The sequence below is a fragment of the Pseudorca crassidens genome, chromosome 2 (genome assembly GCF_039906515.1).
Source record: "Pseudorca crassidens isolate mPseCra1 chromosome 2, mPseCra1.hap1, whole genome shotgun sequence".
Lineage (NCBI taxonomy): Eukaryota > Metazoa > Chordata > Mammalia > Artiodactyla > Delphinidae > Pseudorca > Pseudorca crassidens.
In genome coordinates, this window is record NC_090297.1 from 134,312,937 (window position 1) to 134,338,472 (window position 25,536).

The 25,536-nt window shown below is 39.3% G+C and overlaps 1 protein-coding gene across 3 annotated transcripts in view; it reads left to right on the forward strand.

Annotated features, from left to right (window-relative positions):
• The window catches only part of SOAT1 (sterol O-acyltransferase 1), a 57,536-nt gene that overhangs the window by 30,290 nt on the left and 1,710 nt on the right, over positions 1–25,536 (forward strand). For all 3 annotated transcript variants that reach the window (XM_067728766.1, XM_067728765.1, XM_067728767.1), the window contains 12 exons: positions 12,844–12,992; positions 14,160–14,219; positions 14,947–15,054; positions 16,152–16,434; positions 17,379–17,457; positions 18,015–18,096; positions 18,632–18,677; positions 19,702–19,831; positions 21,434–21,531; positions 22,641–22,739; positions 23,777–23,912; positions 24,519–24,664. In XM_067728766.1, the coding sequence (XP_067584867.1) occupies positions 12,844–12,992; positions 14,160–14,219; positions 14,947–15,054; positions 16,152–16,434; positions 17,379–17,457; positions 18,015–18,096; positions 18,632–18,677; positions 19,702–19,831; positions 21,434–21,531; positions 22,641–22,739; positions 23,777–23,912; positions 24,519–24,664 (1,416 nt within the window). The remainder of the gene's footprint in view (positions 1–12,843; positions 12,993–14,159; positions 14,220–14,946; positions 15,055–16,151; positions 16,435–17,378; positions 17,458–18,014; positions 18,097–18,631; positions 18,678–19,701; positions 19,832–21,433; positions 21,532–22,640; positions 22,740–23,776; positions 23,913–24,518; positions 24,665–25,536) is intronic.

A 25,536-nucleotide genomic window follows, 5' to 3' on the forward strand; every position in this document is an offset into this window, starting at 1 on the left:
TATGTAATCTTATTTACTTAAATTATCCCATTCATAACAGTGATGTCTAACTGGTTATGTTCTTTTGTTGTTTTGCTTTGTTAGTAACATTTACTAATATGCAATGACCATTGAGGTGGCAGGTATGTGAATATTGTTCAGAGCCATGAAATTTACTTGTTCTTTTCCCTTGTGGGTTTTTAGAAATAATTTTAGAGACAAATGAAAATGAACAATCTTTCTAGTCATTTGTAATTTGGTGTCATGTTCCAACCCAGCTGGCCACTCTTACCCTAATGTTTAAAGTAAGAACACTGGACTAGTTATCTCCGGGGTCCCCTTCAGCTCTAACAATCTGTGTCATCATTGTGTAGCTAACTTAAACTTTTGCTCCTAATTCTCTGCTTCCTGTTGTAAAGGGAATAGCCTATAGCTCTTACTGGGCAACTCTTTCGGCTCCATGGCACTAGAGTTGTTAGATAAAATACAGTATGCCTAGTTAAATTTGAATATCAGGCAAACCACAGATAGTTTGTTGGTCATCATGCAATATTCGGGACATACCTAGACTAAAAAAGTTAGTTGTTTATCAAATTCAAATTTAACCAACTGTCCTAAATATATATATTGGGGGGGTGTCTCCTGTATTTTTATTTGCTAAATATGGCAACTTACAAAGAATTCAGTGAAAATTTATATGTACAGATAGAGGAGCTCCTATTAAGGAAAGGTGTGAAGAAGGTTGTCAAGTACTGAGCAAGCTCTTTAGTCCTAAGGGAAGAGAAATGAGAGAGGTGATGACGTTAGTGGGTTGAACTGATTGAATTTTTTAAGGTCACTTCTAGGTCTAAATGCTGTCATAAAAAAAACTTTGAAGTACTTAATTAAAAAAAAATATGGTGCTAGTGGGGTCATAGAGCACTGTGTAACTCTGAATCATGACCTTTTGAAATCCTTAGAATTGTGTTGTAACAAGCCTTTAAAGATCTTGGAACAGTCCAAGGGAGATTCAAATGATTAGGTTCCAACCAGCTACATCAGAGCTACATTCTCTACATTAGTAGAGAAATTAGCTTTGTTTAACATTGTTTTATACTTTTTCTGTTGGTTGCAGATAACAGAAACCTACTTTGCCTTATTTAAGCATAAAAGGAAGTGTATTTGAAAGATTAATGTATCTCATAGAATCCTAGGAGAAGTCGAACACACTCAGGCTTTGGAAAGGATATTTATTTTAATGGCAAGAGTTCAGCTATTTCTGAATTTTTCAGTTAATAAGGTTTCCAGTCACGCTTTCTAAGCTCAGAGTTTCAGGTCTATGAGAGAGAGAATTGAATTTTGTTCAGAAGGGCAGGGCCATATAGTACAGCCCCAACCTGGACATGGGGTTCCTGTCCTCACCTTTGAGGACAGTTTCCAGAGGAAAGTGAGTATGTTAAGAAGAGAAAAGAGGATATCTTTACTATCGATGTTTGTAGAACTTTTATTAATGTACACAATTTTATAGAGGAAATGTTAGGTCTAGTGTGAAAATTGAAGGGATGAAAAATTACTTTCTGTTCTTCTTAAAAATATTTATATTTCGCTTGCTTCTTATATAGCATTTCTAGTGTTGTTTTTCATATTAGTATCTAGTGCAGCTGCCTGACCATTAAATGAGCAATCTGTAATGAGTACGACTCAAATGGCATGTCTGCAAACGAGGCCTCCTCTTCATGGCTTATCACTTGTTCAAGTAAAGTAAGAAGATTTTGGATAGTGCCAACTTATTTGATTTGTTGGCAGACTGCTGGAAAGACAAGTCGAAGGGTTTTCTGCCCAGAAATTCTTTGATCATTTGTATAAGTTGAGATTAGCTTGTGCCGTAATAGCAACACAAGATGAACACAAGTAATTGTGGCTTAAACAAGATAGAAGTGCATTTTCCTCTTGTATAAATAATCCAGAGGTGAGAGGTCCACAGCTGGTATGGTGACTCTGGTCCTCAGCGACTCCTCCTTCTACCTCCCTGCCTCACCATTTGTAGGCTGTGATTTGTCTTCTCATTGTCCAAGTGGCTTCAGCCATTTCATCTGAGTTTCAAAGAGCAGAATTGATATAGGGGAAGAAAGGGGGCAAGGAACAGGTACCAGCTGTCTTTTTTTTTTTTTGCGGTATGCGGGCCTCTCACTGTTATGGCCTCTCCCGTTGCGGAGCACAGGCTCCGGACACGCAGGCTCAGCGGCCATGGCTCATGGGCCCAGCCGCTCCGCGGCATGTGGGATCTTCCCGGACTGGGGCACGAACCCATGTCCCCTGCATCGGCAGGTGGACTCTCAACCACTGCACCACCAGGGAAGCCCCCCAGCTGCCTTTTAAGGAAGTTTTTCTGGAGGTTTTGTCAAACCGATTCTGCTTGTACCTCATTGGCAAGAACTTAGTCACCTGGCCACACCTAGGTGCAAAGGGAGACTGGGAAATTTATTGATTCTGGGCATTTAGGTGCCCAGGTAAAAATTAGGGGTTCTAGTACTAAGGAAGGGGGTGAGAAATGATAGGTTGACAATTAACAGTCACTATAATAACTATCCATTGTAGTTTACTACCCCTGATCTTCTGGTCAAATCTTACCTTCTTTTGGCTGTGTAAGTGTGACTGCATTCTTCTATTTCCCTTTCTGCCTTTTCTCATTGTACTTAAATACATAAATAAATGTATTAGTCTCTAGTCTGCTTTGATGAACCTTGGGAAAGTCAGTTCATTGTTCTTTATGATTTCATCACTTATTTACAAAATGAAGAAATGTACCTGCCGCATTGCCCCTTAGGAACGTTCAGTAATTTAGTTGCATGAACAACACTTACTTGGTTCCTTTGTCGGTCAGGCACTACATTAGGTGCTGAGATTTTGAAGACGTCGTTTCTGTTCTCGTGCTAGCCGAGAATACTATGTATAAAATGGATAAGCAAGAGGAACAGCAATTGAGTTAGATACCTTTAAAAGGTTCATTGAAAGCTATAAGGTGATGTCACTGTAAGTTGGTATTCTTGGTAAGAAATTACATGATTTTAGAGCTCTGTTGAAGATCTTACAGGTGATGGTTACTCTCTGTTTTGTAATGTCTCTGGAAACAAGAAAACACTGTGCTGTGTAGTGTAATTCACTTGGCAGCTTTTTTTTCCATAGTGCCAAACAAAGATCAGTGGCATCTTAGATAAGGTACTTTCTTTTAGGAAAAAAGTGCAAGGTTTAAAAGATTTTATTTTAATGTTATGATACCATATCACAACAGGAGGATTGTTTCAAGAACAGGAGGAATATATTTTCTTAATTAATGTAGTTTTTTTTTCTGATTATAGGAGTAATATAGGCTCATTGCAGAAAATTTATGAGACAAAGTATAAAAAGGAAACACTCACCACCCATATGCCCACCACTTGGAGATAATATTTTGGTTTATTTTCTCCCGTAATTTGTTTTCCTTCTTATATCGTATGCACAGATCCAAGTAGACACATGCAGGCATGTGTGTCAGATACATTAGCAAAATCAGCATCCATTTATATATTCAGTTGTATATTTTTCTTAACATCATTTTGTGGCTTTTTTTGTGTTAAAATATTCTTTGAAAATGTGATTTTTAAAAAATTATTTCATGATAGTCATTTGTACAGATGTATCATATGGTAACTACTGGGAATGTAATATTTTTACTCCTTTCTGGTTTTCTAGCATTTAATAATGGCTAATGAAGTGAAGGAGGTAGGCAGTGATGATGAGAAACTGTAATATATACCATTTGGATAGTTAAGATGCAGGAGCTACCTAAGTAGATTAAGGTAAATAAATGTGTTTCAGCTCAGTTTAGACTGATAACAATATGATATCAAGAATACTGTAGTCTAACTTAAATTGGGAAATAGCCCAGGATGAATTTTATTTTAAATAAAAAGGGATTAAAATTCAGAGCTCTAATTTGATTAGTTCCTGGTTTATCTTGAACCTTTGGCTTCTTGTATTAAGGATTATGTAACAGTTATACTCAAGACTTTTTTTGACTATGTAGGAGGAATTTATTACAGTGCACTGTTTAGGACTTTAAACCTCTTCTACATTGATGCCTGCAAGTGAAATGTTTGTAATAGAACTAAGCCAAACAACACCTTTTTACTAGATTACCTACCATTTTCAGGCTACATGTATGTACATCATTGACTTTTTAGGTTTTACTTTTTTGGCTTATGGTGCTAATCATATAGAAACTATTTTATATAAAGTACAGTGGAAAGCAATATAATGTAATGCGAACTCTGAGGTCAGATAGACTGGAGTTCTGATCCTAGTTCTATAGCCTACAAGTGGTGACCTTGGGTAAGTCACATCACTTGACTTGTTCACGCTTAGATCTCTCATATGTAAAATAGGAATTCTATTGCCTACTTCAAAGACTGTTTTAAGACTAGAAATAATATTTAAAAGGCCCTAAGAGAGTATCTAGCATAAAGCAGTCATTCAATTATTAACAGCCGTTATCAACAATAAGAACAGTAGTGATTTTTAGTCCCTTTCCCTTTATATTTTCCACAGAGAAATCAGGGCTATGTAGTTTTGTTTTGTTTTAGATATCTACTTTCTGCTCTATAATAGATACTGAATAAAGCAAGCAGTGGTATGAGTAGGGGTTTCGGGGGCAGGAGTTGATATCAAAAGCTGTCTGGAAATATATTTAACACCTACAGTCTTGGCAGTTGTTTTGCTGAGAGGTGACTGTAGAGTGGTTAACAAATAGACATGGTTTTAAAGTCAGGTGGGGGAGATAGACATTAAGACACCAAAAAATAGAAATATAAAGCATTTTAGATTGTATTAAGTACAATGATGGAAAAGAATAAGATGCCGTATACGTTAGAGTGAATTGTTAGGGGAGCCCTCTCTTGGGGATTCAATTTAAACACTGTATTACCTGTTCTGTTGTGTTACTTGCTTTGCCCGAAAAGGTCAGGTTTCTGGTTCCATGCCACTGTGAGGTTAAAAGATTCTCTGTGCAAAGCCAGACGGTAAATCAGAGAAACAAGTAATTCATGAACTAGTGATATGACCTTGTGGAGTCAGAGTATAATATATATATATTTTTAAAATTTATTTTATTTATTTATTTTTGGCTGCGTTGGGTCTTCGTTGCTGCACGTGGGCTTTCTCAAGTTGCGGCAAGCGGGGGCTACTCTTCGTTGCAGTGCTCGGGCTTCTCATTGCGGTGGCTTCTCTTGTTGTGGAGCACAGGCTCTAGGCACGCGGGCTTCAGTAGTTGTGGCTCGAGGGCTCAGTAGTTGTGGCTTACGGGCTTAGTTGCTCCGCGGCATGTGGGATCTTCCCAGACCAGGGCTCAAACCCGTGTCGCCCTGCATTGGCAGGCAGATTCTTTTTTTTTTTTTTTTGCGGTACGTGGGCCTCTTACTGTTGTGGCCTCTCCCGTTGCGGAGCACAGGCTCTGGACGCACAGGCTCAGCAGCCATGGCTCACGGGCCCAGCCGCTCCGTGGCATGTGGGATCTTACCAGACCGGGGCACGAACCCGTGTCCCCTGCATTGGCAGGTGGACTCTCAACCACTGCACCACCAGGGAAGCCCCAGCAGGCGGATCCTTAACCACTGTGCCACAAGGGAAGCCCAGAGTATAATATTTTGTTTTTTAATTTTTTTTTTACTTACTAGATCACCAGTTTATTATAAAAGGATATAATAGCTCAGGAACAGCCAGGTGGAAGAGATGCACAGGGCAAGTATGGGGAAAGGGTGCGGAGGTTCCATGCTCTCTGAGTGAGCCATTCTCCCTGCGTCACCATGGGTTCACCAACCCGGAAGTTCCAGAGTATAATATTTTATACTCTACTCAGAGTATACATGTTTATTTTGTGTTTCTTTCTCTCAGCCTACTTTATAATTTTTTCATGCCTCTGTAAGGGTTACTTTATCCATAAACGACCCTGCTCTTTTCACATTTTAAGACTCAGTCCAAAGCAACCTCTGTTTGGAAGGCTTTTTAGAAGTGTTCTCTTTCTGAAGTGCAAATCTGAATATGTTTATAAACCTTGTGCTTAAAACATTATTGGTTTTCAGTTGCCCTTAGGATAAAATGAAAAATTCTTAAAATGGGGGAATTCCCTGGCGGTCCAGTGGTTAGGACTCCTCCTTGCTTTCACTGCCCAGGGCCCAGGTTCAATCCCCGGTTGGGGGAACTTCCCTGGTGGTCAGATGGGTAAGACTCCATGCTCCCAATGCAGGGGTCCCGGGTTCAATCCCTGGTCGGGGAACTAGATCCCACATGCATGCCATAGCTAAGGAGTCCGCATGCTGCAATTGAAGATCCCGTGTGCCGCAACTAAGGCATGGTGTGGCCTAAATCAATCAATCAATTAATCAATCAATCCCCGATTGGGGAACTAAGATCCCACAAGCCGAGTGACATGGCAAAAAAAAACAAAACAAAAAAACCTTAAAAAACCTGCATGAACTGTAGACCCTGTTTGCTTCTCCAGCCTCGTCTCTGATCACTCGTGGTGCCTTCACTGCGTTCCACCCGTAGAATCTTTGCTTCTTGGTGGTTGTTCCCCATTCTTAGAATCTTAGAGGTTGTCTCCTTTAGCTGCTTGTTTTAAAAATGAGGTTCTTTGATAGATTATCTAAGCACCTTGCTTTTCTAGTTTCTAGTTAACTGCCTGCCTCCTTCCTTCTGTTCTTCTGTCTATCTGTTGTGCTGGGACAATCATATAGTCCATGGGCTGGATGAAATTAATGTTAATAGAGATGAGATTGAGAAGATAAGTAAATTAGAAAGCCTATAAGCTTGTCTCCTTTTCAGGTTACTGATAGAAATTTTTAGACAGATTTATTGTCACGTTTTGAAGTTCTAATAAACACGAGTTTCATGCAATAGAAGAACTCATTAGAAGGCAGAAGTGGAGCACTTCTTGTACTGTGTTTCCCTCTTACAAAGGGAATGACAGTAATAAGCAGTCACTCTTTATTTCTATCAGTACTTGGATACATGAAAGGAGGAGGCTAAGGAAACTGAATAGTGTCCACAATAGAGTTCTTCCTTGCGTCCCAGTGGCAGCAGCTTCAATCAACTTTAATTCCTAATAGAGAAAGAAGACAAAGGCATCGTTGATGAAAAAAATTAGTAAGTCCTTCTAAGAAAGAAGTGGAAAATTTTATTCGCACCAAATTGAGGATTATAACCTGGGAACAGCCTCTCAGAAAGCTCCAAGAACTGTCTGCCTGTGAGAGGTCATAGACAGTTATATTAAGTTTTTGAGATAGAGGGCTGTACTTTAAATGACAGATTATTGACAGTTTACGCAATCCAGATCTAGAGGTAAAAAGCAGGTAGTAGGTCATGGTCTTTGGGGCCCCTTACAAGATTAAGAAGGAAGGTTATCTCCTAAGGAGTTGTGACCCTTGATGAGATTAAGAAGGAATGTTATCTCCTAAGGAGGTCTGGTTAATGCACATGCACAATACACAGTAAAGGGGAGGGAGGAGGTCCAAACAGGCAAAGAAAAATATTATGTTTAAATCTTTCTCGTCTTGCCATAAAATGTGAATTTTATATCATCAGCATTAAGAAGTGCCTTCATGCTGTTGCCGTCAAACCCAAGTTTGTGTGCCTGGTGCAGTGTGAAACCAAACAACCAAAACATCAGAGTTTGGAGCAGAGAAAAGTTTATTGCAAGGACCAAGCAAGTGTTACGCGAAAAACTGGGTTCACTGCTTGGTGGGTGTCAAGCCAAAAGACACAACCAAGGCAGAGAGCGGGAGAAGGATTTATTCCTTTGAGAACACTGGGGATCTCCCCAACAGCAAAATTGGGGAAGCTTTAAGGTAAGGGTACATGCATATTCATGAAGGGGCTTGAGCTGAGAAGCATAGAATTGGGCCAAAGGTCCACAGAGTCTAAGCTTTAGTTGAAGTCATGAGGGTCAACGTCATTATTCCATCCTCCACCCGAGTGAGGGCCTTAGTTCTGCTGAACTCAAAGATATTATGTATATCCCTTGAGGAGGAACTAGGACTATTGTTTCTTGACTCCTTTTCCTTTGTTCTGCATTCCCTTACTTCCCTTAAGATCATGAATTATAAGATCTGTTCAAGGGCAAGCATTGTGACCAGGCTTAGATCACAATATTACTCAGGCCAAAAATGCCTTCTCATATGTCAAGAAAACCATGCCTAGTTTTCTTTCTCCGAGGACCCCCTACCCTATCTGCTTACACAAGGAGAATGGGTGGCTCATGCTCAGAAGACATGAACTCCGGGTGGTTTTCAGGGAAGAGTTTTGAAAGGCAACATTTGGGGTGGTGGCTGTAGGATGTATGACTTTCTTCTGATTGGTTGGTGGTGAGGTAACAGGGTGCTGTTCCAGGAATCTCAAATCACCCTTCTGGTTGAGACCAGTCTGGGGTCTGAGCCTGCAGTTACCATCTTCCACCTGGAATTGTTCCTTTAGAACAATTCGAAGATATGTATCAGATTGTCATGTGTATCCCTTGAGGAGGATCTAGGACTCTGTTTTATTGTTGAACCATCTTTCTTGACTGCTTTTCCTTTGTTTCTGCATTCCCTAATTAGTAACTCTATGAATCTGCCCTTTAGAACTCTGGGAAGGTCTAGGAGGCTCAAGCTTTTTTCCTACAAACAAGAAACAGGAAACACGAAGGCTTTTATACCTGGGAGGGCCCGGCAGGTTCCTGCTCAGTTTCACTGTCCACTGAAAGAACAACTCAAAAGGGAAAAGTTGTGAGTTAAGTTTTATTCAGGAACCTTATTCAGGGACCTCATAGCCCAAGAAATAGCCTCTTAGTGGCTCTGAGGAGACTGTTTAAAAGAGGCAGGAGAGGAGCCAGGATATATATGAGATTTTTGCCTGGGAAAAACATGTAGTCAAGCATAGAAGGATTACTGCTAATCACAAAGAATAGACATCTCAAATTAATGATTTTAGTGCTTTTCTATGTACAGGAAGATGCAAGAATCTGGGGCCATTTGAAAATTTTCCTTAGTGTGCAATTTACTGTCTAGGGGTCAGTATATCCAAAGCACAGAATGCTTCCTTGTTTTCTCCATCCTGAATTCCCCTCAAGGGTGGGTGACTGCAGTAGCAGTGGCTTGATCCTTGTAGAACTGGAATGGTGGGCAACATTCTTTGCTTACAGTAGGAGTTTTGGAATATGGGGAGAAAAAGAAGGGGAAAAGAGAATGGTTCAATTGATGAGGAGGGTGAGGATAAGGAGGTTGCTGTAGGCTTTGGAAATTGCAAGTGTTGGGGCATGTATGGCAGCGGCTCATCTGTGGGCGAGTAGTGAGTAAGGCACAAGAACTTGTGCCGTGAGAAGTTGAGTATTTTTAATTTGAGTTGGGTAGATAAATATCAGCTTTTACTGATTTTTTTATAACAATCATTATGGCTTGTTTTTTTCCCCCATGCTTCTGGTCTACTTGACCCGATACTTAATTGGGAAGGGTGCTAGATCCAGAGTATGAGGAATCCTAGTTAAAAGATTCCAGGCTCCTTTTTTAGTGTTGAATAAAATTTCAGTGGACTAATGTGAATAGGGGGTAAAGTGTTAAGACCTTACATGGTTTAGCCCCTCTCCTGCCACCCTCCCCCATCTTTTCTGACCTCAACTCTTACCACTCTTTTGCTTCAACTATAATGTCCTATTTCCTTGCTATTACTCAAACACGTCAAGGGTGTTCCTGCCTCAGGACTTTTTACCCTTATGCTTCTTCTGGTACTTTTCCCACAGTTATCGACTAACTTGCCCTCTTACTTTCTTCACATTTTATCAAATGTCATCTTATTTTTGAGGCTTTCTCTGACCTCTCTATGAAAAATAGCACCCTCTTTCCCCCAGACCCTTCTCTTTATTTCTTTCCCTAACACCATCTGGCATACTGTATGTCCTGTTTACCCCGACTGGAATTTTAAGTTCCATGAGGACAGGCACTAGGTTTTGTTCATTGTTGTATTTCCAGTGCCTGCAGCAGTGCCCTGAACTACACCTAGCACTTAGTGGAATGAACAAATTCTTTCCCTTCTTCTCTTTTAGTATATTTCTACGCGAGACAGCATTTTTGTACCTGAAAAAAACCTTCATTTATTAAGCAGTCCAGTGCTAGAGCTTAATGAGAAAATAACCACCACCACCACCACCACCTCCCGCTCCTTTTTTTTCAAGTGCCACTTTTTTGGGTGTTTGTTTTGTTTTTGGTTAGGGAAGCATTGTAACAGGGAAGAGCCAATTTTGACTCCACATTGGATCTGTTTCTTTTACTTTAACTTTTGCTTTTCGTTGCTTTTGTTATTATACATAATGGACTGACTCAGGGAACCCTGCCCCTCTGCCTGAATGTTAAACTAAAGTTCCTCTGTTCAGTTCATAGGGAGACAATCTGACCCTGCCCACCTGTGAATGGCTACAGAAAAGAAGAAATTAACACATATTTTGCAAGATGAATGGCCTTTTTACTTTACTTCCTCACCTCCTCCCCATCTCTTCTATAAAAGAAACTGGCATCCAGACCCCGATAAGATGGTTCTTTGGAGACCCCAGTCCTCCATCTTCTCGGTCTGCCGGCTTTCCGAATAAAGTCATATTCTTTGCCTCAACACCTCATCCCCCGATTTATTGGCCTGTTGTGCGGCGAGCAGAGCGAGCTTGGACTCGGTAACAGCATCATGCCTATCGAAAAATTTCAGAATGAAGGTGGGCAGGGTCAGAATGTCTCTCTGTGAGCTGAACAAAGGCCTTTTAGTTTAACAGACAGAGGGACAGGGTTCCCTGTGGCAGGCCATTATGTATGCTTACAGCTATAGACAGTGATTATAATAACAGAAGCAACGAAACGCAAAGGTTAAAGTAAAAGAAACAGATCCAACTTGGAGTCAGAATTGGCTCTTCCTTGTTACAGTTTGGAGGTAGAAGTTTTTATAAGCAAAATTTGGGGTGAGGGCTGTAGGGTGTATTGGCTTCCTTCTGATTGGTTGGTGGTGAGGTAACAGGGCAGTGCTCCAGGAATCTTGCACTCAGCCTAAGGTTGCCATCCTCCATCTGGGTGGGGGCCTTTGTTCTGCAGAAGAGTTCAAAGATATAGTATATTCCTTGAGGAGGAGCCAGGACCCTGTCCCAAGGCTGTTCCTTGACTGCTCAGCCCTTGTTTCTGCATCCCCTCCCTTCCCTGATAAGCAGCTGTTTGAACCTTCCATTTGGAACTCAGGGAAGGTCAAGGAGGCTGAATGAAGCCTATTTCCTACAAACAAGAAATGGGGAACACAGAAAGCCTTTTGCGCCCAGTTCTCACTGCCCGGGACCCTAAAAACATTTGGGAACTCTGGAAGGAAGTAGTTTGAAAAGCCTTCATATAGTTCCATTAGATACATTAATATTTTCAGGCTTTACTTTTAAAAGACTTGGCCAAGCTCTTGTTAAAACGGTCCAGAAAAACAAAAACAAAAACAGAATCCAGAAAAAAGGCTACTTCAGATATTTTAGGTTCAACCTAAATAATATAGTTAGAGGAGAGAGCATTTTTTTTCTTGAAAAATTAGTAAGTAACACTTTGTTTTCCTTTGTGTAGATGAGTCCTGCCAATTTTTTTTTTTTTTTTTTTTTGCGGTACGCGGGCCTCTCACTGTTGTGGCCTCTCCCGTTGCGGAGCGGCCTTGGCTCACGGGCCCAGCCGCTCCGCGGCATGTGGGATCTTCCCGGACCTGGGCACGAACCCGTGTTCCCTGCATCAGCAGGAGGACTCTCAACCACTGCGCCACCAGGGAAGCCCCTGCCAATTTTAAAATACCACAATTTACAATTTGAGCATCCACAGTAGGTGGCCCATTATAATTCGAAGAAAATTTTTTTTTTGCCTCATACTTTTCAAAAACTAAGTTTTAAAGTGTTAAAATGTATAATCTGTGTTATAAAAGTGTGTGTTATAGTTAGATAAATATGTAGCTGTGGAGGTAAGAGTATACATTATTGTATAAATGTTGGTATCACAGAGAAATGGCATGACTTAAAATATTCAATATAAACACTGGACACTTGGCACTGAAGGGGTTGCTTGAGAAGAAAGGGGACTTAAGATTATATAATGGTGACATAATATTGATTTTTGTTTTCCATATAGAAATTGGAAGAGAGAAAAATACCGTCATTTTTAGCATTTCTGTTATTTTGTTTTTGTATATCATTCGTAGGAGTTCATTTAGTAGGTGATTACTTTGATTTATGCCTAAAAGGGTATACATGCCTTTTTAAAATTTTTATTTTATTTATTTTAATTTTTGTGGCTGCGTTGGGTCTTCGTTGCTGCGTGTGGGCTTTCTCTAGTTGTGGCAAGTGGGGGCTACTCTTCGTTGCGGTGCGTGGGCTTCTCATTATAGTGGCTTCTCTTGTTGCGGAGCATGGGCTTCAGGTGCATGGGCTTCAGTAGTTGTGGCTCGTGCAGGCTAGAGTGCAGGCTAGAGTGCAGGCTCAGCAGCTGTGGCACACAGGCTTAGTTGCTCCGTGGCACGTGGGATCTTCCCGGACCAGGGTTGAATCCGTGTCCCCTGTATTGGCAGGCAGATTCTTAACCACTGTGCCACCAGGGAAGTCCAAAGGGTATACATTCTTAAAAGGACAAATCATCATGTTGCTTTTTCAGTAGCAGTTTCTGAAACTACAGGTCAGCTGTAGAAATCACTTTTCTGTTTTTATTCCTGTGAATTCACTTATCATGGATTCCTTTTGATCCAGCTCTATTTAGGAGAACCCTTTAAAAAATGTCAACAACTCATAAGCTAGTTAGCTCCTAATGCTTTCCTTTATTTGTCTTAAAATTCTAGGAATTGAAGCCCTTTTTTATGAAGGAAGTTGGCAGTCACTTTGATGATTTTGTGACCAATCTCATTGAAAAATCCGCATCATTAGACAATGGTGGTTGTACCCTCACATCCTTTTCTGTTCTTGAAGGAGAGAACAGCCACAGAGCTAAGTAAGTATGAGTAATAGTTTCTTTTAATGCACAAGTCTACTCTAGCACAGCTCAGTGGTCTCAATGTGGATTGCACTAAAAAAGCCTGGATTCACACCGCACTACCTTTTATTAGCCATGTATTGCTGTTTTAAACAGTTGAAGGCTGGGTTTCTTCATCTTAATACGTGGATTATAACAAACATGCATACCTCATTTAAGACCATGCTGACTTATAAAATAACATAGCTAACGCTTGTTGAATGCTTTACATTTAAACCAAACAATGACCCTGTGAGGCACATAATATAACTGCATATTACAGGTTAGGAAACTGAAGCACGAAGCAGTTAAATGTTTTCCAAGATTACACAGTGGGGATTTGAACCCAGTGTCTGTGCTCTTCACTATGTCTCATACTGCCTCTCTATTGTACCCTATACAGTACTTGTAATAAAGTACAGAGCAATTAGTATACGTTATTTTAATTGGTCAGTCATCCAGAGCAGTAGAGGGAAGGCTATCAAAGGCCAGTGTGTGCTAATTTGCCATTTTGTACTTCCCTTGGTTTTATGCCTCTTTGGTCTCTGTCCTGTTCTGGAGAACTGTTTTGACCAGAATAGCTAACCATAGCAGAAGTGCTAATGGTACTGCAAGAAGCCCTAAAGAAGGTGATAATGTTAGATGTTAAAATGTGAGGTTTTAGTAACTGGAGGTAACCTTTTAGATCAGGAGGCTGTTAGGGATTGTTGGAAGACCTTAGGGGAGGGTATCATAAACATCAGTGCAGTTTTGGAGGACAGACCAAAATAGTATGTGAACTGAGGAAAGTATGGCTGGAGGCTTGTCCTTAGGGGTGTTTAAGAGAAGGAAGAGTGGTTGTCAGCCTGTGATGCCAGGAATGCATCTCCATAGGGGCTGGGCTGTGGGGTCTTTTGAGTGCTGCTCTAGTTAGGTTTGTCTAACATCTCTTCCTTCCTAATCAGATATGTCTGCACCTACCTCACAGCATTGTTCAGAAGAAGCAAATGACAAAACATGCATAAAACCCTAACACAGTACCTGGGTCATAGTGAGAAGGCAGTTAATATTTTAAGTTGTAGTTGGTAATATTGCTTTTCTTATCCATAGGTTTAAATTTCTTGTAATACTTGAAGTACTCATATTTTAATTTTTTGCTCTTCCCAGAGATCTGAGAGCACCTCCAGAACATGGAAAGATTTTTGTTATAAGGCGATCTCTCTTAGAGTGAGTATTTTTAGCTGCTTTTTTTAATTTTTTGCATTTAAAAAAATCAAACTATTCTGATGGTTAGAATCACTGAGTACTCTATGAATGTTTAATAGGTTTGTTCTGTATTCATGTAATACATTGGTTTTGATACTTCTTCTTGTACATTTGCCATCTCTTGGTCCTCCTTTCTGAACTTTTGGTTCTGTATCTAGTTTCAAAGGAGGAGTTGGAGGTAAGAATGGTTATTGGTCCTCTGATAAATTCCTTGAAGTTGTGCTGCTAGAACAGAAATTTTCTAATTAGGTAAACCACTTCAAGAGAGTTTCGGTGGTGCTGTCTTCTTGATACATAAGTTTTTTTCATCTCTTCTTTGGCTAGCCAACTTTTGAGACTTGATAGTTTTCTCAGATTTACTTATTTTAGAACCCCGATTGTGTAGATTTTATGGGGGAAAAAATAGGAAGTGTAAATTAATTGTGGCAACTTCATTTGTGAATTGAAAATTAAAGGTGCATTTTGAGTAGGTAATGAATGTGTCTTTTGAAATGTTATCTGAGTTGATTATTTATCATTGATTTCTTCATTAGAATACTGATATTCATGAGTAATGTTCTGTGATTACTGTTTGAGATGTTTTTGGAGTGTGGATTAAGCATCTTCTGAACTGCTTTGAAGTAAAGTCTTTAATATATGGTGTTTTAAAATTAAATATCGATTAATTTTATTGGAACTACATTTACAGTGAGCTGTTTGAGGTGGACCACATCAGAACGATATATCACATGTTCATTGCCCTCCTCATTCTCTTCATTCTCAGCACACTTGTAGTAGATTACATTGATGAAGGAAGGTAAGACAGTATATCTGTTTGCTTAGTTGATGCATGGGGTGTTGGGAGTTTTCACTATATTTAAATTTTGAAAAAAGATGATTTGGTTAAATTGCTTCAGAAAATCCCAAAGCAGTTGATTTGAGGGTGAGAGTTCTCCCTCCTGAAAAGTACAACTATAAAGAATATTAGAAGTTTTATGACTTTTATTTATTTATTTATTTTTGTGGTACGCGGGCCTCTCGCTGTTGTGGCCTCTCCCGTTGTGGAGGCGGGACGCGCAGGCTCTGGACGCGCAGGCTCAGCGGCCATGGCTCACGGGCCCAGCCGCTCCGCGGCATGTGGGATCTTCCCGGACCGAGGCACGAACCCATGTCCCCTGCATCGGCAGGCGGACTCTCAACCACTGCGCCACCAGGGAAGCCCTGACTTTTATTTTTAAAATGGTCTATTTTAATAGACCATCTTAGTAGTTTCTAGGTAGTTTTCCTAAATGAGAGAATATTGTATATACGACTTACCAATTTTTCTGCTATGGTATGCATTTTAGGTTGTTTCTAAAAATAGGTAGTTATTGGAATTTAACGTTTGAAAAACGTGATTTTTTTAATATAAAAATCAAATTATAACTAAAAATGACAGTGTGATAATCATACATTGAATTATGTGCTTTATTAGTAAATTAAAATTTGAGATAAACATAATAGTATATTGGATTTTCGAATTGTACTATTTCATTCTGCAAAATCATCTTTTGTACATAAATTATTGCTATTTAAATATTTTAAGTATTTACTTTGCCATAGCGTATTTTAGAGTTTAAAATGTATTAATGTGAGAATCTAATCTTTGAGAAATTCAGAGTCTTGTTACCTTAGGTTAGTAGTTTAGGTATCTTATGTTCAAAGACCATATTATCCTAGAGCTTTTAGAAAATAGATAAATAAGTTGTGAAGCTGAGGCTTAGGAGCACATGTGTTACATCCATGACTTCTGTGTATTAGCGTTGTTGTGTCTCCTAAAGTTGAAAGTTTTGGGTCTGAAAGTTTTTAATTTTATAAATCAGTGCTTATTAAAAATCCACTTATGTGTTCTTTCTCTGTGCTTTTTTCCCCCAGGCTAGTGCTTGAGTTCAATCTCATGTCTTACGCTTTTGGCAAACTTACTGTTGCTATGTGGACGTGGTGCACCATGTTCTTATGTACACTTACAGTTCCCTATTTCCTGTTTCAACGCTGGGCCAGAGGCTATCACAGGAGTTCTCATCCAGTAGTCCATTCTGTCTTGCATTGCTTCCTTTTTGTGGTCTTCCAGACTGGAGTTCTAGGTTTGGGACCACTTTATGTTGTATTAGTGTATACACTACCACCAGCTTCCCGATTCATTGTTATACTCGAACAGGTAAGGTTTTGAGTGTTGCTCAGTACAATGCTATGCTTAGTTAATAATAATTGTTATTTTTTGTTGTATTAGTTGGATAAATTTTCATATCTGGTTCTTTGTGCTATTATCTATAAAATTAAAGTGTTAAACTACATCATCTTGTCTTTTTTTTTTTTTTTTTTTTTTGCGGTATGCGGGCCTCTCACTGTTGTGGCCTCTCCTGTTGCGGAGCACAGGCTCCGGACGTGCAGGCTCAGCGGCCATGGCTCACGGGCCTAGCCGCTCCGCGGCATGTGGGATCCTCCCGGACCGGGGCACAAACCTGTGTCCCCTGCATCGGCAGGCAGACTCTCAACCACTGCGCCACTAGGGAAGCTCCATCACCTTGTCTTTTAAAATTCCTTCTACCTTCAGTGTTCTCTGATTCTTGATAATTGAAATAAATTACACTGAACTGTTCTGGATGAATTCAAATTTTGTTCTTGAACACTTTTTGTAGAAGCCATCTAAAGTATAAAATATTTTTGTAATTAAAAACTCTACTTTTGAAGTGTCAGATTCATTGTTTTGTCATATAGCCATCTAAAAGATTTATTTTGTTTGTACGCCCTTCAGAATTTTCTGACTTTTATTGGCTATCTGTAATGCTCGGTTTGGCTGTCTGTAATGCTCTTTTTGACTGATGGAAAGGACCCTTTCAGGAGACTTTCTTTGAACAGGCTTTTAATTTCTTAATTTGTAATATACCTGTAACAGATGGTGCTGTTAGTTGCAAAATAATTTGAGTAATAACATGTCTCTCTTTAGAGTTTGTTTTTCATTTGTTTTAGTCCATAAAAGTGAGTTTGAGTTGGTATATACAAAATTAAGTTCTTTGTTTATAATCTAGTGCTGTTCCATGGTTGCTTATAAGAGACAAGACAGTGAAAGAAAATTCATCTTTTTCCCCCCCTGCTTTGTAGATTCGTTTGATAATGAAGGCCCACTCATTTGTCAGAGAGAATGTGCCTCGGGTACTCAATTCAGCCAAGGAGAAATCAAGTATGTAATTCCATAAGTCAAAGGATTATTCACAGGGTATTTCAACCTTTGGTGTTTACTGGGATGGCATATTACATTCTGTAGACATTTATGTTTGATTTTAAATACAAGGATCCAAAAAAAAAAGAAACCTGTTGGGAGGGGAGGAAAAAAATGTATATATGATCTGAAAGACCTCCTCACTGTTTCCTGATTGTTCCTGTTTTACCTTTGGTTCCCCAAATTTAAAACATTGATCATTAGACTCTTGCAACTTCTGCGTTATTTGTATAGAATGTTAATAGAGCCATTACACCCCGTGTGCTTACTTTTCTTGAATTGCTACTTCAAACTCTGGAAGTTATGTCTAAGTCACAGGAGTAACTTAGTTTAGAGGGATTGGTAATATTCAATTAATTGAGGAATAAGAAGTCATCATTTTGGGAGAGCAGGAAGAAACAACATGAGCTAAGGAGAGGTAGCTTTTTGTCTTCCCTATTCTGTGCTTATTTTCCTCTTTCAGTTTTGCTGAAAGAAATTGAAGAGCCTCCAGTCTAAGCATAGTTTTCCTTTTCCAGGCACTGTTCCAGTACCCACAGTCAACCAGTACTTGTACTTCTTATTTGCTCCTACCCTCATCTACCGTGACAACTATCCCAGGTAATGGCATTATGAAGCAGAAATGGGGTAGCACCAGGAGTGTGCCAGGAAGGAGGTGGGGTAGGTAGACCAGTTCATGTAGGGCTACAGAGCAGTTGGAATGGGTTTTAATTTTCTTGCTGGCATGGGAAACCCCAAATCGTGATTCTAGCAATCTGATTTTATTTCAGTCATTCTTGACAGAATTGTACAAGTATTTCCTATGTCAAAAATGATGTTCTGGGGGCTTCCCTGGTGGCGCAGTGGTTGAGAGTCCACCTGCTGATGCAGGGGACATGGGTTCGTGCCCCGATCTGGAAAGATCCCACATGCCGCGGAGCGGCTAGGCCCGTGAGCCATGGCCACTGAGCCTGCGCGTCCGGAGCCTGTGCTCCCCAACGGGAGAGGCCACAGCAGTGAGAGGCCCGCGTACCGCAAAAAAAATAACAGAAAAAAAAAAAAAAAGATATTTTGTGTGGGAAGATACTGTGAGGACCTTTTTAAAAGTTCATTTATTTACTTTATTTAGAAAGTAATTTTGTTTCTTCCATTTTAGGACACCCACTGTAAGATGGGGTTATGTGGCTATGCAGTTTGCACAGGTAAATTTTTTTTTGTGCCTAAGGTTTGTTGACTGGTGGGAGATGGGGATTTGAATATAATAATAATTTAATATATTTAAAGTGTTGTTTAATTCATGTCTCCTGGGAGCTCTAGAACTCTTTTTTAAAAAAATTTGTTTATTATTTATTTTTGGCTGTGTTGGGTCTTCGTTTCTGTGCGAGGGCTTTCTCTAGTTGCGGCGAGCGGGGGCCGCTTTTTCATCGCGATGTGCGGGCGTCTCACTATCGCAGCCTCTCTTGTTGCGGAGCACAGGCTCCAGACGCGCAGGCTCAGTAGTTGTGGCTCATGGGCCTAGTTGCTACTAGGGATGTAGTGGGATCGCAGCATGTGGGATCTTCCCAGACCAGGGCTCGAACCTGTGTCCCCTGCATTGGCAGGCAGATCCTCAACCACTGCACCACCAGGGAAGCCCTAGAACTCTTACTGAAGTCTTTAAACTATTCCCAGTTCAGTAAATGGTGTTTGCTTTGCCAATACGTCAAAACTAATTTTCTACAATTAAAAAAAAAATTTTTTTTAAGTAAAATAATTCCATCTGGTTACTTCAGTATGCATCTACATTAAATTCCCCCTCCCGTTCTGTTTTTTATTTTATTTTTGGATGTATATCTGTGTGGATGTGGTATGACACTCCCTCAACCCCTTATCAGAATCATAAATCCCAGAAGATCCCATTTTAAAATCTTGTGTCAATCAAATACCCATTTATGAAATAGGTTCTTTTGTTATGAGTTTCATGTAGCAGGAAAAAGAGATTCCAGAGTCTGATCTTTTAAAAATGCCATCTGGTAAAGGGTTGGGAATAGGTGTGGTAGAAATTAGGCTTGAGTACTCTCTCTGAAGGATTACAGTTCGGCAATCTTATATACTAGTGTTAAATGGAATATATGTGTAAACGTTAGTTTACAGGTCACATATATATGTTCTTTTGAAGGAAAAAAATCACTTTTTATCGTTCCTGATCAAGCTATCTTTATTATAATTATCTTTGTTGTGTTCCAGGTTTTTGGTTGCTTTTTTTATGTGTACTACGTCTTTGAAAGGCTCTGCACCCCCTTGTTTCGGAATATCAAACAGGAGCCCTTCAGCGCTCGTGTTCTGGTCTTATGTATATTTAACTCCATCTTGCCAGGTAACATGGGTACTGGTTAATTTGGCTGTTCATAAAGTTGCAAGGAAAATAGAAAGCCATTGCGTGTGAGCACCTTTGATTTACTTGCTTTTCGCTATAAACTCATCTATGCATCTATACCCATCTTTAACCTCTTTCCATCTATCTGACAGGTGAAGCATCCTTCCAGTCCCTGGCCAATCTTTCCATTTGTCTTCTTTCACTCAAGTTTTGCTTTCTCTGACTGTGGATAGTCTGTATTCATGCTTTATCTTCCTGTTCTCTATTCACTGTAATCTTGCTCCTAATCTGACCAGGCCATTGAAATGGCCTTTATTAAAATCTCTAATCTCCTCCAGTAGTTGGCTTAGCCCTTATTCTGTTTGATCTCCATGAAGCATTGGGTGCTGTTGACCACATTTTGAAGTCTGTCTTGCCACTTATTCTCCTGTCTTTCTGGCCATACCATACATAGCAGTGAACCAGACATACATACTCTTTATTCTCTGGAAGCTTGCAGTTTAGTTATATTTACAGTTTCCTTTACTTACTCTTTCTCTTTCCTCTACCCATTATATGTTGGTATTGCTTCCTGCCATCACGTTCTTTCTTCTTCTCCCTCTCTCCCAGACATCTGCTAGTAATCCTCCCTGATTGCCCCTCAAGATTTACTCCAATAAATTATTTTATCTGTCCCTCTGATGGGATATGTGTTACATATGTGTGTCTTCCTCACTAAGCTGCAAATTCCATAAGCTTAAGCATTGTATCTTATAGCCAGTCATAGTCTCTCCTACATTGTCTTATACATAGTAGGCTAATATTTTTTGAAAAAACAAGTGAATGAAAAGGATGGGCATGTAAATGGGTATTTCAAAATATAGTGTAATATATAATATACTAAGGTGCTGTTGAACTTTGTCTCATAGTGGAGATGACATTTAACATTGGGTATTGAAAAATAAATAGGCATTTGCCGGGCAGAGGGGTGGTGGAAAGTTGCTTCCAGGTAGTGGGGTGGATTCAAAGGCATGGAGTATTTTGGAATGGCAGAAGTTCAGTTGCGGATGATGTTTGCTACATTGGGAGTAGAGGCAGAGATAAGTTAACCTTGTCACTATTGACATTTTGGGCTGGATAATTCTTTCTTTGGGGGGCTGTCACGTGCATTGTAGGATATTAGCCACATCCTGGCCTCTAACAACTGGATATCATAGCACAAGGCCCGCTTCTTGAATTGTGATAACCAAAAATGTCTCCAGAATTGCCAGCCATCTCCTGGGGGCAAAATCTCTCCCAGTTTTAAACAGCTGGTTTAGAGGAATACATGGCCAGATTTTAAAGGACTTTTACCACCAAGTTAAGCCATACATCTAGGCATTTCCATTAAAAACAGGCTGGGTCATTTTTGTCTATAAAACCCACTTGGAAGAAAGTTATTTCTTTATTAGGTTAAAATAATTAACTTTCAAAATATACTCTATCATTTCTGGAATGGGTAAGCTGGAATAATAGCTTTTATTTTACAAAATAATTCCAGCTAAGCAAATGACGACATATAATTAACTGATTGGTATGTGAGCTGTTTGGAAAGAGTCTTAATATTGTTCATCTTATTTTTAGCTGTGCTGATACTGTTCCTTAGTTTTTTTGCCTTTTTGCACTGCTGGCTCAATGCCTTTGCTGAGATGTTACGCTTTGGTGACAGGATGTTTTATAAGGTAATGTGTACTTGGACTCATCTTCCTTTTCACATTTTATTTGTGTACTCACTGTTAAGTATTTGAGCATTGTTAGCTACTAGCTTTTTAACATAAATGTTGTGAAATCGTTTTCTTCCACAGGTTTTACCAATATTGTCTGAAATTCTATTACTGATTTAAGTGACGTAGTCTTGTCTTTTCTTCTACCTCTAAATCTCCCTTAGTACCGCATTTGGTTCCTGCTGGATCCTGTATTGGTGATTATAGTGGGAAAGCAGGTGTCCAGAGGGCATTCTGAGACTTTGCTGACTTTTTATTCATTTGAAATCGGCTGTCTGGTGCTGTAGGAGTGATCTCAGCAAATTATTCTATTTAAGATTGTTGAACAGTTCATGAAGGAAGTAACTTTTCCCTCCTTTACTTTGAAAGGCATTAATTCTGCTTCAGATAGTATTCTTACACTTCCAAAGTTGGAATTAAGTTGTAGAGTAGAGGCAGAGTGGTTCACAGTGTTCTGTAATCCCACCTGAAGCCCTCTAGAATTTTGTCTGTTCATGTTTTGGCAACACTCCAAGCCTACCCCTCCTTTCTCAAAGAAGCAGCGAGTGTGTGTTGCAAATTTTATGTCTTATTCCATTGGTCTGATCTTAGAGTAAGAAACAGGATATATATAAAGGAGCACCAGAACTTGGAGGTAGCCCCCATCTCACTCGTGGTACAACTTAAATTTTGCTGTCTATGATACCAGCAAACTGCTCTTGAGGGTTATCACCCTATCTAAGTCTGTGTGACCTTAGAATTCTCTCATTGTGTTTTAGCAAGCTAAGGGGGATTTACTGATTGTTATTTAGATGAACATTAGATTTAATGATTATGTTGTATATCTTCCATCATAACTTGTGTGATAAAGAGATAGTGAACCTGGGAACTTAATCATCCATAGAACTAGGATTAATGTCACATTGAACACTAATAACCAAAATGCCTTTGAAGATTTTTCTGACATCAGTGTATGGACTAACAATTTATCATAACACACTCTAGGTGTTATATTATGTGTGTATATTCCCTGGGAGTAGGTTTTGCTTTGGTTCTGTGTATATGTATACCTTTGCTTTTTTCCTTAGGACTGGTGGAACTCCACATCATACTCTAACTATTACAGGACCTGGAATGTGGTGGTCCATGACTGGCTATATTACTATGCTTACAAGGACTTTCTCTGGGTAAGCAGCGAGATTTAGTTAATGTTGTTTAAGAAATGGAGATTCTTTTCCAGAAAGTATTACTATTGTACAGCTGGAGGAAGTTATACTTAGTTGTCTTCAATGCTCTTGTGAGCCGTTAATGTCTTAAGAAACCTTCTGCTTTGAATAGCACTGCTTAGAGACCAGTATCTACAGTTACTAGGACTAAGACCATGTTTTTGCTCTGGATTTTGATTTTACATGACTACAAAGTAAGAATGCCTGCAGGCATTTGGAGAAGTTGAAATGATCCACCAGTAATGGATCATTTTGTTGGAGTCTCATTGCCAGCAAATAATCTGCCCAAGCTTTTTCCATTTGTTTTTTTGTTTTTCTTCCTTTGTTAGAAGTGGAGAAACCACCTATGTTCGGATTTACAGCTCTCCGATATAGATTATTAATATATGTCTTTGAGACATTCTTTAGAGCATCGCTTATTTAGACTGAAGAAACGTAGTCTTGAGTCTCATGGTTGATTAACGTTGGTATCTCTGGATTGCAGGTTTGAATTGTTAAGTAAGGGCACTATTTGGTTAAATGACAGTGTGTTGTGGTGCAAATAGCACAGTATTCGAATGTTCTTTCATTTATAAATGTAATTTGACTTATGGAGGCAAGTCCCTTGTTTCTAAATCTTAGTTTTGTTACCTGTAAAAATGGTACCTGCCCAATCTACTGTACAATGCTACTCTAGATTTGATGTGTCCGTTTAGCAATGAAAACTATGTTTTGTCAACCATAGTGAGTTACAAATATAAGTTATTAATGTTTTTGAAAATATGCTCGATCTTTCAACATTAATGGTTTTGAAAATATGTCATTTAGTAAAGTAAGGATTTTTAAGCATAGATGTTTTTGTCATTATTTTAGTACATTGGATTACTCCAAGTAGACTTAGAAAATCAAATATGAATATAATAGGTACCTTTAGTGTGTGTTAATTATAAGTCTTATGTACTTCATGTTTAATTACTTACTTTCTGAAAATTGCCTCTAATATTTTCCTTTTACCCTAGTTTTTCACAAAGAAGTTCAAGTCAGCTGCCATGTTAGCTGTCTTTGCTGTGTCTGCTGTAGTGCACGAATATGCCTTGGCTGTTTGCTTGAACTTTTTCTATCCAGTGCTTTTCGTGCTCTTCATGTTCTTTGGAAGTAAGTATCTTGGCATCTCCTGAGTACTGAGTATTATGCTAAAAGAAATTTAGAAAATAAAATATAAAATCAAAGTAGAAAACTAGATAGTAATACCATTTCAAGGCAATGTTTGTTTATCAGATGGTAAGAACATTAATTTTGAGTAATTATGTACAACTCTGTTGCAGGATGCTTACACTTTGATGTAGAGAAATGAACTAAATAAGCTCTTGAAGACTGTAGATAACACTGACTTGGTAGCTCATAAAAACGATAAACAACCTCGCCATTCTTAAACTCTGTTCAGTGTTCACTCCTTGAAAAAAACTAACCCTTTTTTGGGTGGGGTGGAGAGGGACAAGTTAGAATAGGAATGCGTCCATGAAATATGTTTTCACCTGTTCTGAATACTGATTGCTTTCCAAATAATCACTGATTAATAAATTTAAACAGTGAAGCTTCATTTGTACTTATGGGACCAATGGCCAGCATAGAACGTGTATATACACAGTTGATGCTGTTTATGATAACTAAATGATTGTAGCAGATATCTGAGGCCCCTCATCTCCTGGTAGATTTTGTTTTGATGACTATATATATTTTTTGTTGTTTTCCTAACTTCAGTGGCTTTCAACTTCATTGCCAATGATAGTCGGAAAAGGCCAATTTGGAATGTTCTGATGTGGACTTCCCTTTTCGCGGGCAATGGAGTCCTCCTGTGCTTTTATTCTCAAGAGTGGTATGCACGTCAACACTGCCCCTTGAAAAATGTGAGTCATCAATCAGGCTGGAGTGGTGAAGTAACCTATTTGTCCCGTGATTGTGAGGGTTGGTGGGCAGTGTTAAGGGGAAGGGAGTAGTGGAGATGGTGATAAATTAATGTTAAGGGGAGGGAAATGTGGCGTAAAAGCAGTAACTTATCTTACTGCACTGTCCTTGAACTTTTTCTTTTCTTTGGTTTTCTTCCCATTGAACTCTCCTAGTTCTTGGTTCTCTCTCTCTTTTTTTTTCTCTTTATCTGATTTTTCTTTAGCTCCTTCTAATATTCTTCCTGTGCCCTGAAAATGTAGGTCTTCTCCAAGGTTTTCCCAGTGGCATGTGTATCCACCCCCACCCCCAAATATGCATCTTTTACCTCTTCCTTCCCGAAGTAATGAACTCTATAAAAATGTCCAGCTAGACTCATATGCCTAGGAGCCCATTTCCCTGTTTTTGTTGTATTTTTCTTGTTTGTAATTTTGTAAGAGTCTCATTCTTAGAGCTTTAGTTTTCGGCTGCTTGTAGAAAACTCCCAAATATTTGGGGTGGGGGGCTTCTTGATACATCTGCTTGGGTATTTCTCACGGATACCTATAACTGAAGATGTTTAAAATCAAATTAATCAGTTTCTCTCCCAAAGCTTCTGTCCACCCTGATTTTGCTATGCTGCCCTCGCATCCCCTCCTTATTTCCTATGAGTCCCCTTTGTGCATTTGAACTAACTGCTCTGGACTCTGGACTCTGTCTCTGGTCACTCTGCTCTTTGCACTCAGATTTCACCTGTCAGATTTTATCAAGATCTGATTAGGATGCAGTGTGTCCATGAAGCTTATTTATTTATTTATTTGGTTGGTTGGTTGCTTGGTTGCGCTGGGTCTTAGTT